Below are 18,500 nucleotides of genomic sequence, written 5' to 3'. Positions count from 1 at the left end.
TGTGGTTTTCTGTCAACTTTACTTTGAATTCATCGGTGCATAAATTTCATTAACAAATTTGAACATACAAATCCTTACGTCTCTGTTTTGTCTCCGGATCTGAGACACTTTTCATTTAGCAGTTGCGTTTATTCAAAAAACACCAGTAAATAGTCAACGAGACAAAGACGGCTCTGTACAACTCAACGTTACAACACTTTTCTACTAAAAACAGGACAAATTCACTATTCAGTGCTCATTGTTAGCGAGGTGAACGACGAGGAAAATAATACTGAAAACTCTCGTCACAACTTCAGTGTGATGACATTAAAAATGGACATAAAAAAGTAAAATGAACTAATAAAATACAAAAATAGAAGAATTATTCACTCAAAATAAAAAAAATAATAAAACTTCAAGTAGCAAAATACAGCAAAAACAGCATTCATGTGTAAAAACATGAGGGACCAAATGAGGCCATAGGGAACGATGAACATGCAAATACAAATATATTAATACATTTTTTTTTATATATATTTACAGGTAAAATACTAGAATGAACTGTAAATACTATGGATTCATACTGCAGACATGCATTACAAGATTTTTCACAGTTTATATAAAAAAAAAGTATTTATAAAAATGGAACAGTTAACTCTCTATAGTTAGAAAATGGAAACAGGAATGTGTGTGTGTTTGTGTGTGTTCATTGTTGCCACTTCCTTCTTATTCACTCCCTACTTGTGCCTGAGAGTAAACGCAGTGCGTGCTGTTAAACGTGTTATGCGAGCAGATGTGCACGGGGGTATTTAGACGGCAGTGTGCAGTGGTGTACCACCATGTGAGGAGGAAGAAGCGTGTTCTGAGGACGAGGAGATGGAACGTGATGACGCTGCCTCTTTCTGGAGCTCCTCCACTTTCTTCTGCAGCTCAGCACGCAAAAATAATAACTCTTTCAAATTCTGATGGACCGGCATCTGGAGAACCAATAAAAGAACATTAGTTTGGATTCACTTTTAGACACTGATGTTCCAAATGATAACATTAGCTATATATTCTGTATATTCTACCTTATCCCTAACTATTCCTGAAGTGATTTGGAGATGAATTATGGCCATGTTGCATATATAATTAAAATAAACATGGTGCAAGTGTCCTAAATAATCCTGCATCCAGCCATTGCTTCATTTTATTCACTTTCCTGAGACCATAATCACAGAGGAATGTAGCAGAGGACTTTTGAGGGATGAGCAAATGTATACAGTAAAAAAAGAAGAAAAACACTACAATCAATGAATCCGTTATGAATGGTTTATGAAGACCTGTTTTCTTTTATGAATTCAAAGTTTACATTCAACTTTCTGGAGGGGGGGGTGTAACAGCGCTTTACTTTCATTGGCTACCGACGTGTACATTTGTCATTGGGATGGATGGATGGATGGATGGATGGATGGATGGATAGATGGATGAAAGAAAAAAAAAGAAGGAAAAAGTATTTATGTATGAATGCATGTATGTATTTATGTATCCATGTATTCCAGATTCTGTTTACGCATTAAGTAAGATGCTGTATGAGCCCCACTCGAACCTGAAATAATAATATTTGTAATATATGTAATTATAAATGTTATGTATTTCTCCAACCCCAGCCATTAGGGCTGCACAAGCCTTAGTGCCGGTCCCAAGGCCGGATGAATGGGGAGGGCTGCGTTAGGAAGGGCATCCAGCGTAAAAACATGCGCCAAATCAAACATGCGGATGGTCCGCTGTGGCGACCCCTGATGGGAGCAAAGCCGAAAGTAAGTTTATAAATGTTATGTATTTCTATAGGCAATAAAGCACAAACCAGAACAATCCCTTGAAAAGAAAAGTGTAATGTTGTAACAGAACAAGGCAATAATTTATATTTATATATATTTAGCAGGTTGAAGACACTGGAATCTCCAAACTATAAGTAAAAAGGCAACAATCGAAAACTCAATACTGTGTGTTTAGTTGCAGTGTATATGGCAACCATGGATACTGACTTCATTTTCTTGTTAAATATGCAAAAACAGTTATATTATACAAAAATAAAGCTAAATCTTCAACCTGAAGTATCATTTACATTTTCGATTTGTGCCCATAATAGCTATATTTGAGATGACGGAGTCTCTGGGTATTTTAAGATACATTAAAAGCTATATATTGAAACATTTGTCCACACATTGATCTTTGAGCAGTATAATCACCTGTGGTTTCATGCGTGGGTTCCAGCGTACGTAGTAACCCACCCAGAGCTCCAGATGCCTGAGACTGGCCAGTGGATACAACACCTGGTTCTTATAGTCCACATAGAACGGGTTAGTAAAGTCCTCCAGCTGACTGTTAACGTAGGACCACAGTGATATCGTTTTACTCTGTACTTCCTAAAAACAAGAACAAAAACCGAGAACACGTGAACTCGTGCTACACTTAAACAAGGTCGTTTCAATTCCGAATAATCAAAGAGGCCCAGAAGCCTCTCCCGTTAGTGAGAACATGGAGTGTACCTTTTCCATTCGCTCCTGCTCACTGTTGTAGAGGAATGTACCAAACAGGCAGCTGTAGAGGTGATCCAGGATGGTAATGAGAAAAAGTTCGTTGAACTCGAAGGCAGAAGGAAACTGAAAAGAAACAATAGTGAAATGATATTTATAACAATTATTTTCCTTATTTAATTCCACTATTTTATTACAGTGTATGTAATTGTAACATTATTTAACAAAAATTATGTAACACCTAGAAAAAGAGGTACCTCTTTAGAAACTGGTTGTTCCTTCACAACCCTTTTCTTTCTGTTCCTTTCACAGTTTTATTAATTTACACGTTTCATGATACTGAGTAACTAGAAAGCCCAGAAGACTCCTGACATAAATGTTCTATAATATTTATAGATTATTAGTAAGATTGACCGAGTCGCATCGGCATAAAAGTTAAAAGAGGCGATGCACTGATTTAAAAAAAAATAAAAAATAATTTAAAAAAAGTGTTCGCATTTGTCTCGTTTTTAACATGCTTTATTCATAGATAATTATTAGTAGATGTGTTATACTCTTATTATTTAGAAAGCGACCAATAATTTGTGACCAATATTTTATACGTAGATTGATTTCTTCTCGGAGACCGAGGCGTGTCCTGAGAGTCACATAAAATACAGATGGACATGGCAGAGTTCGAGCTGAATGAAAGAACATCTGGTTTTATTTAAACTTCTTCCTTTATTTTTCTACAATGGCCTGTTTGTGAAAGGGCCATGAAGTCAGAAGGAGCTTAACTAAATTATTGATTTGTTCTCTGTCTGAACCAAAGGAATAAAAGTGAACTCTCTGTGCCATCATGAATTGCATAGCATATTTTTTTCTATTGTTTCCTATTGCAATGAATCAAATCGCACTGCAGCTAAACAGGGGTGAATCATATCGCATCGGTAGCTGCTTCATATGCATCGTTAATGTATCAGATGTTGGTTATGCATCGAGATGCACATCCCTATTATATAAATTCCAGCCCTTGTGAAGAATGAAAAAAAAAAACATCACTTCTGCTAGAGAAAACGGATCAAAGCCTTCTGACCAATCCGTGTGGAGAATTTAACCGTATTGTGGTGTGAAGAATATCGCTGACCTGTCTAATCATCTGCCACACACAGTCGATGAACTGAACAAAAAGTGGGGATCGCTCAGAGTTGGCATGGTTCTCGTCTCCATGGCCAACGCGCTGCGAGATAGAAAGAGCGGGTTGAATATACACAAGTGTATAAACGTCCATACACACAGCCCCACTCACTGCCCATACACACCGAGGCGAACTTGTGTCCGAAGCTGATCCACTCCTTCTCGATGAGCACCTGGAAGCCCCTGAGTGTGCGGTAGTGCGAGTCCAGCATCAGCATGGCCAGAGAGGTGAGCTGAGCCGTGCGGTCCCAGCCGTCACTGCAGTGCACCACCACCGAGCTCTTACTGCACTCAACTTTATCAGCTATACGCACTGCACCTGCTAATAACAGCTGCACACAAATAAAGGTTTGACTTTTTAGGGTCACAACACACAAGGGTTAAATTTTTTTCAAATCACAAATTCTAGCTATGATATATTGTATATAATAATAAATTAAGGTATTGACCAAAAAAATGTAAAACACAACAGAAGCTCTGTATTCTTAAGTGTTTTTGTTTCTGGTTTTGCAAAATGTCTTTAATTAGGAATATAATAAAGAACACACACAAGGTCTTATGAGGTCTGTGCGTGTTTACCCTGATATACTCCAGCCAGTGCGTAGCATCGATGGCAGAGTGCCAGTGAAGTTCGTCTATAGTGGGGTAGACCACCTCCTTCAGCTTGCGCAGGGACTCCCGCATCACATGGATGTTGGGGATCTCCAGGAAATTCATTTCCGCATTGGGATAGAAACTTTCGCTCTCATAGCCACCATCTTTGGTCTGATGAGAAGTAAAGAATTGAGATGCGAATGCGATGGTAGAATAAACTCGACATGAAAACGACACAGGTATTAAACATAAACTGCATTACGATCTACACTGACCAGGCTTAACTTAATGGCTACAGATCCGACATAACATTATGACCACCTGCCTAATATTGTGTTGGTCTCCCTTTTGCTGCCAAAATAGTCCTGACACGTCAAGCATAACAGCAAGAAATTCTTCAGAAATTAGAGCTACAGGAGCTCATCTGTTTGGTCGGACCACACGGGTCAGCCTTCGCTCCCCACATGCATCAACAAGCCTTGGCCGGCAATGACCCAGATGCAGGTTCACCATTGTTCCTTCTTGGAGAACTTTTAATAGATACTGACCACTGCGGAAATACCCCACATAAGCTGCAGTTTTGGAGATGCTCTGACCCAGTCGTCTAGCCATCACATTAATGTGGCCCTTGTTCGCTCAAATTCACTTACACTTGCCCATTTTTCTGGCTTTGAATGCATCAACTTTGATGGACAAAATGTTCACTTGCTGTCTAATATATTCCACCCACTGACAGGTGAAATGATAAAGAGATAATCAGTGTTTGTTCACTCGCCGCTCATAGTGTTATAACGTCATAATGATATGCCAGGTCGGTGTAGGTGTGTATATGTTCACAAATATTTACTAGTAATAACTACCTATATGAAATCACAAACTGAACTCACATCTGAAGACATCCCACTCTCTCTTTGTCTATATTTACCTTATTCGTGTCGGCGACGCTGTTCTGCCGCGCGTCAAATATGCTCAGCTTGTGTGACTGTGCGTTGGCGTCCATGATGGTCTGCAGGTAGCGCTCGTCCTCTTTGCATCGGCGGTCTGACGGCCCCACCAGCGGCTGACTGCAGCGCACAATCGTGGCCTGGCTCTCAGGATGGATCCAAGAGAGGACCTGAAAGAGACCAGGCATTACGATGCTGTACATTAGAAACAGGCTGTGACATGTGCAGCGAGATCCTATGATGAAACAATGGTATAAACTGCAATGCTGGAGGAATATTAGTTACACATATATGTAGTTTTGTCTCTGAAAGCAAATATGCTGTACAGACAATGCAAAACAGGCAGGGTTTTTAGTCTGGTAAGGTTTAGCTAGGCCAGGAATGTGTGTACCAGCATTATAGCATTATTAGTAACCTGAGCATTAAGGAACAAACACTGACCGGTATGCGATGCTTGGCTCTGAAAGATGCCACTCTTTTAAGCTCATCCTCTTTGATACTAGTTGGAATGACCAGGAGAGCAGGATATGTGTCACACACTTCATAGTTACTGTTTATCTTACTGATAGTCCAACTTTCATTAGGTAGACCCTGGATAAGAGACAAAAACAATAATCAAAACAATAAAAAATGTACATATATTGTAAGTGAAAATGTTTGAAACAACGTTTTTTGTCTAATTACTGGCAAAAATGTAAAAGCTACACACAATAAACAGGGTTATAACAAGTTTTACCATCCTTTTATACTCTGATACTGGATCATAAACCTTCCATCCTTCTACTGGATACTTTTCCTTATACTGGAAAGCAAACAGGGGCTGGAAAAAGAACAATTATTTATAACTGCACGACTTCTCTTGAAACGAGGACTGGCAACATATTAAAGCTGAACACTTCGACTTACGAGATCATTGGACAGTGGAAAGGTGCACTTGGTAAGTGTCTCCACAATTTCCAGATTGCTCTGTTCCTCCTTCTTATAGGCAAACCTAGGATTCCTCATGTCCTGACATAGCAACAAAATAAAAGAGAAAGGATGCTAGTTTAAATACCGCTAACTATGAAAGACGTACTACATCATCTATCAATCATATGTCACTGTAATTTTTAAAAAAGTCTGGAAATGTTCAACAGGTCCAGCTCATCATTAATTAACTTTACCTTACAGACGATCTCCAGTCCCTGTGTGTTCTCCCCATGACTCTGAACACTGATGGTCTCCAACCGGCTTATCACCCCCAAATTCACATTTAGCACAAAGGGATGATCCTAAAAACAGGATGTGATTATAAGCTGATTTAACCTGGAGGCAAATATGATTTTCCTGATTTGTTGCATTAAGACCATCGCTCACCCTTTCAAGGCTGACAAAGTAAAGCTTGTAGTCTGTTATCGTGAGGGTGCCGGTCACGGCTCCAGTGAATGGACAGATATACATCACATCTTTAGCTACGGGGAAAAAAAAAAAAAAAAACAGTCAGAGACTCTGAGCAGAAGCAGCTCGTTAGAAATGTCACACAGTGCAGTTTGAAGGAGTTCAGAGAAATGCTTACCAGTTATTTTAATGCTCTCCCCAGGGACTAGTGGAAGCTCATCCATGGGTACTTGCCTTTGCATTTCTTTAAGGGTTTGCTGTATTAAAATATGTAAAAAAAAAATTAAATAAAAAAAACCTATTATAAATATGTACTGTATAAAGTAATGATTCCCCCCAACCACAAATACAAAAAGGCAATCTGAATATATATATATATATATAAATTAAGTAATTAAGGTAAATAAGTGCCTTCCAATATGGGTCTTATATCCATATACTATGTAATCACCCTTGTATTCAATCTAGTGCAATCAGTTGAACCATTCTGAACAGCTTGGAAGGACATCTCATGTAGACTTATGCTAAGCAGTGCATTGTGGGAATTCAACAACAAACTTGACATCCTTTGCGTTCGCTTTCAAATGAGGTGACAAAGAGGCAAAACTCCCAAAATAGTGCACGAATTTAAAGAAGTTATTTTAACAACAAGTCTATAAGAATTAGAGCAGTTAATTAAATATACAGTACACTATGCAGTGTGTGAAGGCCATATTACAGTTTTACTGCTCAGGCCTAGGGCTATCAAAAACCTTTTGGCCACAGGATGCAAAAACTGTATTTCCTGATCATATTCATTATTTTTTCATTTGTGTTCACTTTTTTTTTTTATGTTTACTCACAATTGGTCATATTTTCCTTTACATTTTGCTTTATGTTTAATTATTAATATTTAAGATTGGTATCATACATGCATTTTTTTTGTATGTACAACACTATATTCATTTTGAAATATAACAGTGTCCACGTTTATTCAGTGTTCCCGCTATAGAAATGATCGTAAATACACTGCTATAAAAGGCTAAACACACACGCAGTGAGACGCAGAAGTACAGCACTACAGGAGGTGAGCAAAAGCAAGCTGTTGTTAAAGCAAACTACGGTAAGAAATCAGTCAGCAGAAACAGACGAGTAAATATCCAGGAAGGGATGAGAGAAGTGCTGTGTGGGGAGAAAGCAGAGAAAGGGAGGATGATTAGGGGTTAAAGACAGACTTGCCAGAGAGTGAAGAGGCAGCTCAGTGTCACTGTCACCCTCATATGCATTTTCCTCTAGAGAGTCCTGGGACTGAACAAACAGCCAAGCAGAGAAGGATAGCGAGAGAGAGAGAGAGAGAGATGGAAGAAGAACAAGAACAGAGATTTGAAACATTGTGAGGAAAAGTCTGCCTTGAGGGAACAAGAGAAAGGAAGAATGCTCCAGCAGAGACACATTAAGGGCTAAAGGTCAAACTTCCACACAGAGACAGGAAGTGTGATATGAGCAAGAGCACAGCACACATACCACACTCAGTGTTCATGGAACAAGAGTTAGATTGATTCTGACTGAACGCCAATGTTTGAGCACATAACCTTGTAGATATTTAAAAGTAGAAACCTTGGTGAAATTGAAAGAGAACTACCTTTATCACTGATAGAAAGCTTTAAATGCAGACACTACCCATTACCTTCACTATATAATAGTATAAAATAATACAGCACGCCAAGGGTGTTGGGATTTTGTTTGAGTTGCATGCCAATGTAATTATTATTCTGATCCATTGCTCTGAAAATGCCTTTTTGAGCTATGAGATGTTTTTGAGGGACACCAGTGAAAAACAAGTCACTGACAGCAGCATTAATGCTTTAAATAGAAAGCTGAAGGCCACTGAGTCAATAATAAAAACAGTCAGAGAGAAGAGTAACCCATTCTTAATAATCATTGATGTTGCAGTATATCATTTACAGTGTCTGTATAATTTCTATTAAAATGTATTTTACACTGGGTATAAAAAAAGATGTTATCCCTCAAGTTCTAACTACAAACTTCTACTAATAATGATGTAAAATATCTTTTATTTCCATATCAGTTCACCAATAAAGATGCTACAGCGACCGTTTAGTTGTCTAACAAAATTGTATTTATTTATATTATTTATATAATCACTTGCTTGTGCAACCCTGATGGCTGGGGTTGGTTCTGCGGATCATGAATACGAATGATCCGCTGTGACGCCCCCTAATGGCAGAAGCCGAAAGAAAGTTTATTCTTATAATCGCTTAAAGAAGTGAAATAAAAACAAGTCAGATGATTCAGTGAGCTTCTATAACGAGCTGCTTTTAATGAACACATTTAAAGTGACTGCAAATTTCTTTGGAATTCATGTCATAGCGCTAGAGGTTGGCATGTAGTATCTTCCTTTCACCAGCTCTAGTGAACTAAAAGCCCAGAAAAGTCAAAGGTCACATATTTCCCACAGCCTTGCACATTTCTTCACCGCAGCTTTTTCGGCAATAATAATAATCTGTCACTTTCTTTTGCCAACCGCAATGCTCCTCTTAATAAGGATTTCTGACTTTAGCTCCATTAAGATAAAACAATTAAAAATAAGAAAGGTGCAGTTTTCCTTGATTTTACACATAACTCTAAAATGTATTCAGCTCATTCCATACTGTACACTAACTCAATAAAATCTCAGCATAAAAGGAACTGGACCCAATAGAGCACTGCTGATGATGATATACAATAACCTGCTGAATTACTAAAAGCCAGTACTGGCTTATACGAGTATAAATACCAGAGTCATGCGGGGGAAATAAGTGTGTTAACTTTCACTACATAGCCAAAAGTTTGTGGACACGTGATCGCATTCATTGATGCTTATTGAACATTTTTCAGATTTAGCCATTTTGCTGTTATAATAAACTCCACTTCACAATTCGATTTTGGAGCTCCTGTGACGATTTACTCATTTAGCCATGAGAGCAATTATGAAATCAGGTATTGAGGTCAGGTGAGGAGGCCTGGGGTGCAGTCTGCATTCAGCATTCTGGTTCATCAGAAGGGTGTTCAGTGGAGTTAAGATCAGGGTTCTGTGCAGGAAACTCAAATTCGATGTAAAAAATGCCCTTATGGCCCATGCTTTGCGCACAGGGCTGGATCATGTGTTGGTTCAACCCTTTAGTTTCATTCTTGACTACATTCTTACTTGAAAGACTCAAATATGAATGTAAAAGTCACATGTCTACAAACATTTGGCCAAATAGTGCATTGAATAGAAGCTTGGATAGGAGTGATTAGACACAGCTTGCTTCTGAAGACTAGCTTACCCTCAGATTAGGTCTCCTGGATATCTGTCGATCACAGACAAACATGGGCACACACATGGACACACACGCACAATGAGATGAACACGAAGTCAATAGTGGTGGAAAAAGGCTTTTTTCAACATACTTGATGAGGTGTAAAATGAGGTTTAAAGGTGGAATTGTACATTAGCAATGATTATTTTCATGACATTATCATGTCATTAGCTTGGTATATCATGCAGTCAGAAATGTGGATCAGTGAAAATGAGGGTCACTCCCTCAAGGATTAAATCTGTTCATTAATATTTAGGTAATTTCCACAGCATTTCTGGGATGATGGTAATGACAAAAGTGAATGGATTTAGAATTTACAGTTTCCAGCTCGAATTTCATTGTATGATAGAAATGTTGCTTATTTGTCAGAAACTCTAGAAAAAAAATACAATTAAAAGAAAAGTAGAACGATGTGACAAATAATAAGTATTTCAAGACTTTTTTTTTTTTTTTTTTAACAAACTTAAATCCTTTTGAAGGAACCCATGTGAAGCTATTGCATGTTAAGAATATACAGCTTGGCTAGCGGAGAAAACATTTCCTACAGCCTCAGCCTGTTATAGCACTTTCTAGATAAAAAGCTTTCGGATCATCAATTATTTATCTGTAATAAGCAATTATAAGAATCCTATCAGATCACAGCACAAAATTGTTAAACGCATTGTTAAACACAAACAAGCAAAGCGAGCAATCAAATTCAAGGAGATTTCCAACAGCGTAGTACAAAAACACAAATACAGACATTAGAGTTACACTCTATTAGTAGTTTACAGAAGCATAGACACAGCAGCACACATATTAGCACTCATGTCTTACCCTATGCTCTAGCTTCCACCCAGCCTGTTGATTAAAAACAATGCATGCACCACATATAATAAAGAAAGATAAATGGTACATCTCTGGGCTACACTTATTTGAATAAAAACCTGACTAATTAGTAAGTAAAGTTGCTGGATTTGTTGTTTTCCATTCCAGTTAGAATCAAGATAATATGAATTATAGCAACAACAAAAAAAGGCATTAAATGTGTGTTGGTTAAAATGATGTGGGAATACAATTAATGCACAAGAAGATTACATGATGAGAATGATATCGGGAAAGAATTTGAAATGCACAAATAATCATACAGTGAATCAGCTTACCTTGCAGTCACGGCTCACGACCTCAGGAATACCAGAGCCTGAGATCTGGCTGGAGATTGTGGCAGCGATCAGCTGTTTACACCATTCAACATGAGAGCTTGAGGGGCTGAGAAACACACATGCATTAAAGAAGAGTGAATTCACTTAGACTGTGTACCACCGTACTAAAACATTGTGACAATCATGGAGAGCATCCATTCACCAGACACTTTATTTAAAAAAACACTATATTAATGCTGGGTAAGGCCTGACTTTGCTGCAAACCCAGTTTTTCATTTCATGCATTCCACAAGATTTTGGAAAATTCTTTTAAGATACTGTTTAAATCACACAATTTGTTGGTGCCAATTTCTGACCCTGCAATCAATGTGTATTAGTGTAAATTAAGGTTTATCAGACCAAGCTGCTTTTTTCAGTCTTCAGCTGTTCAGCTATAGTGATCTTATGCTCACTGCAGCCTCAGCATTGTTTTACAAAAGGAGGCAAAAGAAGCATTGACAAAAGGAGAACCACCTAAAGTGGCTTCTTAAATGCATTTGACGATCAATGCATTATACATTCTTAGATGTTGTTCTGCTAACCAGAGTGATTATCTGAGTAGCCTTTCTGTCCACTCGAAGCAGTCTGGCTATTCTTTATTCATCTCCCACATCAACATAACTGCCTCTTGGGTTTACTCAGAATGATGCAAGGAGAAGAACATCCAATTATGTGTGAAAATCCCAGACATAGAAATGCTTAAATCAGCCTGTCTGGCACCAACGATCATGCCACAGTTGAAATCACTGAGATCACATTTTTCCCCCTCATACAGATGCTGGATGTGAACATGGCCTGAAGCTACTGGTCTGTGTGTTATGATTTGCACTGCTGCCACACAACTGTCAACAAAAATAAGTTGGTATTCGCGTCATTTGGATGGTAAAACAAACCATAAAATAAAAATGTGAGGTTAGATTTAGATAAAGTTAAAATGTTTTATGGCTGGAGCACAACTACTTGAGCCTACAAAAACAAAAACAAAAAAGTCACCTCCATTTTAACGCCACCACCCAAAACAAATTCTTACCTGAAAGTAGTTAGAGATACAAATGGCTAAAATGTCAGACTGCCACAAAGGTACTTGAACCAATGAAGGCAAACAAGCACATCCATTACAACGGCACTGTCATCATCAACAACAACAACAAGCTGGTATTGACTTCATTTGGATGGTTCGATTGTCTTTTTAAAACAAACCATTAAACAAAAATAAATGTAATTTTAAATTTAGACAGAGTAAAAATAAATTGATAAAATTAGAAATGGCAAGTGTGAAGCTATTCTACTCTACAAGGACATTTACAACATTTACAGGTCTATTACAACAACAACACGTTTGTATTGACTACATTTTAATGTTTACAGTTTCTCATTATTAGGCTCTGGCCAAAATGGCTCCAAAGTGAAAAATATAAAGTGGCATAGAAAGACATAAGATCACGTGCATTACAACAGCAGCAAGCTGGTATTGACGTCATTTGGATGGTTGCATTTTTCTTAAAAACCTAAAATATGGCTAAAGTAAAATGCCTTGAACTTACAGAGACAAAACATCACCTCTGTTACAATATCATCATCATCATCATCATCATCATCATCATCATCAACAACAACAACAACCTGGTGTTTTTTATGAAGACAATTGGACCATCCAAATGAATCAATCATTTGGATGGTCCAATTGTCTATATAAAAAAATAAACCATAAAACAAAAAGATTACATTTAAATCTATTAAATTTATTTAAAATAAAAAAATAAAAAAAGATGGAAAAGAAGCTATTTACGCTACAAAGACAATCACATCCATTACAACAAGTTAGAATTGACTTAATTTGGATGTTCACAGTTTTTCAATGCAACTGTGAACCAAGTTACGACAAAATATCACCTCAATCACAAGAGCAAGCTGTTACTAACGCAATTTGGATGGTTCCATGTTCTTGACGGAACCGGTAAATTATAAACCAAAAATGTATTTAGTTTACAAACAGAAAATATGTCTAGTGTAAAACAAAATATAAAAAAATATTGCCACAATTACACCACCAACAACAACAAAAACAAATTGACTTCATTTGGCAAGTTTCCATCTCCTTGGGTGAACGTATTTAGAGATCAATACATCTAAACCTACTTGAAGCAACAAAGACAATCCATCACACCCATTACATCATCATCATCATCATCATCATCATCATCATCATCAACAACAACAACAACAACAACAGAAACAAGCTAGTTTTGGCTTTATTTAAATGTTTCCTTTTTTTGGGTGAAGTTATGAGCCAAATTTTTAAATAAATGTAAATCTAGTGAAAACTAATAGTGCAATACAACCAAAACTACCACCAGAACAACCCAAGTGTATACTACTACAACTAATACTACTACTAACAATACTAATACTACTAGTAATACTACTACTAACAATACTAATACTACTACTACTAACAATACTAATACTACTACTACTAACAATACTAATACTACTAGTAATACTACTACTAAAAATACTAATACTAACAATACTAATACTACTACTACTAACAATACTAATACTACTAGTAATACTACTACTAAAAATACTAATGCTACTACTAATACTAACAATACTAATACTACTACTACTAACAATACTAATACTACTACTACTAACAATACTAATACTACTAGTAATACTACTACTCAAAATACTAATGCTACTACTAATACTAACAATACTACTACTACTACTACTAACAATACTAATACTACTACTACTAACAATACTAATACTACTAGTAATACTACTACAACAATACTAATGCTACTACTAATACTACTACTAACAATACTAATACTACTACTAACAATACTAATACTACTACTACTAACAATACTAATACTAATACTACTAACAATACTAATACTAACAATACTACTACTACTACTTCTACTAACAATACTAATACTAATCATACTACTAACAATACTACTAACAATACTACTACTACTACTAACAATACTACTACTACTACTACTACTACTACTAGCAATACTAATACTAATACTACTACTAACAATACTAATACTACTAACAATACTAATACCACTACTAACAATACTACTACTACTACTAACAATACTAATACTACTACTACTAACAATACTAATACTACTAGTAATACTACTACTAACAATACTAATACTACTTCTACTACTAACAATACTAATACTACTAACAATACTAATACCACTACTAACAATACTACTACTACTACTAACAATACTAATACTACTACTACTAACAATACTAATACTACTAGTAATACTACTACTACTAGTAATACTACTACTACTTCTACTACTAACAATACTAATACTACTAGTAATACTACTAACAATACTAATACTACTACTAACAATACTACTACTACTAACAATACTACTACTACTAACAATACTAATACTACTAGTAATACTACTACTAACAATACTAATACTACTTCTACTACTAACAATACTAATACTACTAGTAATACTACTAACAATACTAATACTACTACTAACAATACTACTACTACTAACAATACTACTACTACTAACAATACTAATACTACTAATAATACTACTACTTACAATACTAATACTACTAATAATACTACTACTTACAATACTAATACTACTAAGAATACTACTACTACTACTAACACTACTACTACTACTACTACTACTACTACTAACAATACTAATACTACTAGTAATACTACTAACAATACTAATACTACTACTAACACTACTACTACTACTAACAATACTACTACTACTAACAATACTAATACTACTAGTAATACTACTACTAACAATACTACTACTAACAATACTACTACTACTACTAACAATACTAATACTACTACTAACAATACTAATACCACTACTAACAATACTAATACTAATACTACTACTAACAATACTAATACCACTACTAACAATACTACTACTACTACTAACAATACTAATACTACTAGTAATACTACTACTAACAATACTACTACTACTACTACTACTACTACTACTAACAATACTAATACTACTAGTAATACTACTACTAACAATACTACTACTACTACTACTACTACTACTACTACTACTAACAATACTAATACTACTAGTAATACTACTACTAACAATACTAATACTACTACTAACAATACTAATACTACTAGTAATACTACTAACAATACTAATACTACTACTAACAATACTACTACTACTACTAACAATACTACTACTACTAGTAATACTACTACTAACAATACTAATACTACTAAGAATACTACTACTACTACTAACACTACTAACAATACTACTACTACTAACAATACTAATACTACTAGTAATACTACTACTAACAATACTAATACTACTAGTAATACTACTACTAACAATACTAATACTAACACTACTACTACTACTAACAATACTACTACTAACACTACTACTACTACTAACAATACTAATACTAACAATACTAATATTAATACTACTAATATGAATAGGTGTAGATGATGCCGGGTGTCAGGCGGCAGTAGTGTGTAGGTTTAATGGAAGTTTTGGAGCTTAATGAGGAGAAATTGATGTATTTGGTATTTGGAAGGGGGGGGGGGGGGGCTGCTTGTATTGAAATATAGCATTAGCGGAAATAAAGAGATATAATCCTTTACACCGCATATCGTTTCCGGGCGGCTGATGCGCTGAAAATGAAACAAGGTAGAAACAGAAAGCAGAGATGAACAGATCGGATGGATAATATGGCGGTGTCGGCTGTGCATCTACACGAGCGGCGTAGGTTTGTTATTATAGTGATGATAGAGAGAAATCGCGTATGTGTGTGTGTGTGTGTGTAAAACGAGGAAGCCATATTCACCTGTCCACAGAGTCGCTGCTGTCTCGTCGAGCGGGGAGGTTCACTCCCAGAGTCCGCGGTTTCCTCGGTACCGGCGGTATCGCGGGATTCTCGGAGCCAGAACACGCCTGTTTCTCCATGTTTTCCGCTTCCTGTCTCCTGAATGTTTGTCGCTATCGCTTTATCTCTCTGTGCAGACAGTGGGGCAGTCGGATATCAGAGTCAGAGTCAGAGAGAGAGAGAGAGAGAGAGAGAGAGAGAGAGAGAGAGATCTTCTTCCCCTCCCTATGAAGGAAACGCCGTCATCGCTTCCTGTAGTGCTTTTGCTATTATGCTGCTGACAAACAGCTCTTCTGTTTACTTAGGGCGAGGAAATAATCTCTCTCTCTCTCTCTCTCTCTCTCTCTCTCTCTCGTCTTAATATCTTTTTGTAAGAACCTTCCTTTGAAATAATCTTCTGTTCTTTCTTTCTGCTTCCAGGTGTTCATCATTTCTCAGTACATATTAACAGTTTCCCGTAACATTATGTCCTGTAATACCAGGTTCTTTAATGCTGTTTCCCTGTAACACAGTTTTACTGTAACACCATGTTCTTTAATACAGTTTTATGTAACAGTTTTCTGTAACACCATGTACATTAATACAGTTTTTTGTAACAGTTTCCTGTAACACCATGTTCTTTAATACAGTTTTATGTAACAGTTTCCTGTAACACCATGTACATTAATACAGTTTCCTGTAACACCATGTACATTAATACAGTTTTTTGTAACAGTTTCCTGTAACACCATGTTCTTTAATACAGTTTTATGTAACAGTTTCCTGTAACACCATGTACATTATTACAGTTTTTCTGTAAGTTTCCTTTAGCATTGTTTCACTGTAACACATTTCCTTAGTCAACAGTCTCTGTCTCTCTCTCTCGATAGATAGATAGATAGATAGATAGATAGATAGATAGATAGATAGATAGATAGATAGATAGATAGATAGATCAGGAATAACATTATGCCTTATTTTGTGTTGGTCCCCCTTTTGCTGCCAAAACAGCCGTGATCAATCACAGCATGGACCCCTGAAGGTGTGCTGTGGTATCTGGCACTAAGATGTTAGCAGCAGATCCTTTAAGTCCTGTAAGTTGCAGGCCTCCATGGATCGGGCTTGTTTGTCCAGCATATCCCACAGATGCTCGATTGGATTGAGATCTGGAGAATTTGGAGACCAAGTCAACACCTCAAACCATTCCTGAACCATTTTTGCTTTGCGCAGGGCGCATTACCCATCTGAAAAAGGCCACAGCTATCAGGGAATACTGTTTGCATGAAAGGGTGTATCTACATGGACAGCGGGCCCCAAGTTTTCCCAGCAGAACATTGCCCAAAGCATCACAATGCATCTGCCAGCTTGCCTTCATCCCATAGTGCATCCTGCTGCCATGTGTTCCGCAGGTAAGCGACGCAAACACACCTGACCATCCAGGCGATGTAAAAGAAAACGTGATTCATCAGATCAGGCCACATTCTTTCATTGCTCTGTGGTCCATTGTTGGTGCTTTTGATGGTGGACAGCTACAGTACCTCGTCTGTTGTATTAAACTAAACGGGCCAGCCTTTGTGCACACGTGCATCAATACTCCTTGGCTGCCCATGACCCTGTCGCTGGTTCACCACTTTTTATTCTTGTTCCTGTTTTGGAGATGTTCTGTCCCAGTCATTTACCCATCACAATTTGGCCCTGTCAAACTCACTGAAATCCCTACGCTTGCCCAGTTTTCCTGCTTCTAACAAATAAGGACAAAATGTTGACTTGCTGCCTAATATATCCCACCCACTACCAGGTGCCACGATGAAGAGATAATCAGTGTTATTTACTTCACCTGTCAATGAATTTTATGCCTAATATGGATGGATGGATAGATGGAAAATGGCTGTAGACCATGGATACCACAGTGAGGTTTGAGGGCTTAGAAGTTCACAATGAACAGCATTGTTGTGCAACAGCTTTAAGAAAAAACTGAACTTGGCAGGCCACTGGAGACAGGGCCAAGGGAAAAACTCCCTGAAAGTGCATGAAGTACCAGACAAGAGGAATCCAATCATTTTTTGGGTGACAGACAAAAATCTAATTCCCCTAGTTGATTGTTTATATAAGGATCTTTTCACACCAAATACTTTTTGGCCCTTCCCCTGAGAAAATAATAAAACCTAATGCTTGGACTACTTCTATAGCTATTTTTTTCTGGGGCCTTTTTAACTGTAAAATAAAAATAAAAAAATTTTGTTATAAACTAACTATAGTACATGGTGAATAACTGGATCTTATTTATGCCTTATTAGAGCCATATACCTTTTTTATTCCTAAACTTTCCACTGACAGGTTCACGTTGACACTTTGGTACCAGCTGGTTGTGATGAACACTGTGTGTCATGGAATCCTGGGAGTCTCTTAAATGAATTTTGAAAACCATCACTTTAAATGATGTTCCTGAAGTCAAATATG

General features: G+C 36.8%; 1 protein-coding gene across 7 annotated transcripts; it reads right to left on the bottom strand.

Annotated features, from left to right (window-relative positions):
* mtmr1a (myotubularin related protein 1a) lies at positions 1–16,506 on the bottom strand. 7 transcript variants are annotated; one of them, XM_083540792.1, is made up of 17 exons: positions 16,023–16,501; positions 11,073–11,178; positions 10,747–10,770; positions 9,898–9,921; positions 6,768–6,846; positions 6,569–6,663; positions 6,376–6,483; positions 6,119–6,220; positions 5,949–6,032; positions 5,654–5,803; positions 5,194–5,382; positions 4,254–4,439; positions 3,800–4,006; positions 3,625–3,717; positions 2,511–2,624; positions 2,211–2,387; positions 1–956 (listed from the first exon to the last, which is right to left on the bottom strand). In XM_083540792.1, the coding sequence occupies exons 1-17, from the start codon at positions 16,139–16,141 to the stop codon at positions 789–791; spliced, it is 2,025 nt and encodes a 674-aa protein (XP_083396918.1). In that variant the 5' UTR covers positions 16,142–16,501; the 3' UTR covers positions 1–788. The 7 variants fall into 7 exon arrangements, with proteins under 7 accessions (XP_083396918.1, XP_083396922.1, XP_083396923.1 ...); XM_083540796.1 differs by lacking the exons at positions 10,747–10,770; positions 16,023–16,501 and adding exons at positions 13,646–15,590; positions 15,640–15,844 and having other exon boundaries at positions 11,073–13,506; XM_083540797.1 differs by lacking the exons at positions 9,898–9,921; positions 10,747–10,770 and adding an exon at positions 7,808–7,876 and having other exon boundaries at positions 11,073–13,506; positions 13,862–16,506.
* Positions 16,507–18,500: the final 1,994 nt, after the last annotated feature.

Source organism: Silurus aristotelis (assembly GCF_946808225.1).
Source record: "Silurus aristotelis genome assembly, chromosome: 5".
Lineage (NCBI taxonomy): Eukaryota > Metazoa > Chordata > Actinopteri > Siluriformes > Siluridae > Silurus > Silurus aristotelis.
This window is presented reverse-complemented; position numbering and strand designations above follow the sequence as displayed.

Excerpts from the sequence above, each read along its gene's own strand:
- mtmr1a (XM_083540791.1), bottom strand. The coding sequence starts at position 16,141 with ATGGAGAAACAGGCGTGTTCTGGCTCCGAGAATCCCGCGATACCGCCG. Across the intron at positions 4,440-5,193 it reads GCGTCGCCGACACGAATAAG|ACCAAAGATGGTGGCTATGA; the intron begins GTAAATATAGAC and ends ACTTCTCATCAG. Across the intron at positions 4,007-4,253 it reads ACTGGCTGGAGTATATCAGG|CTGTTATTAGCAGGTGCAGT; the intron begins GTAAACACGCAC and ends ATTTGTGTGCAG.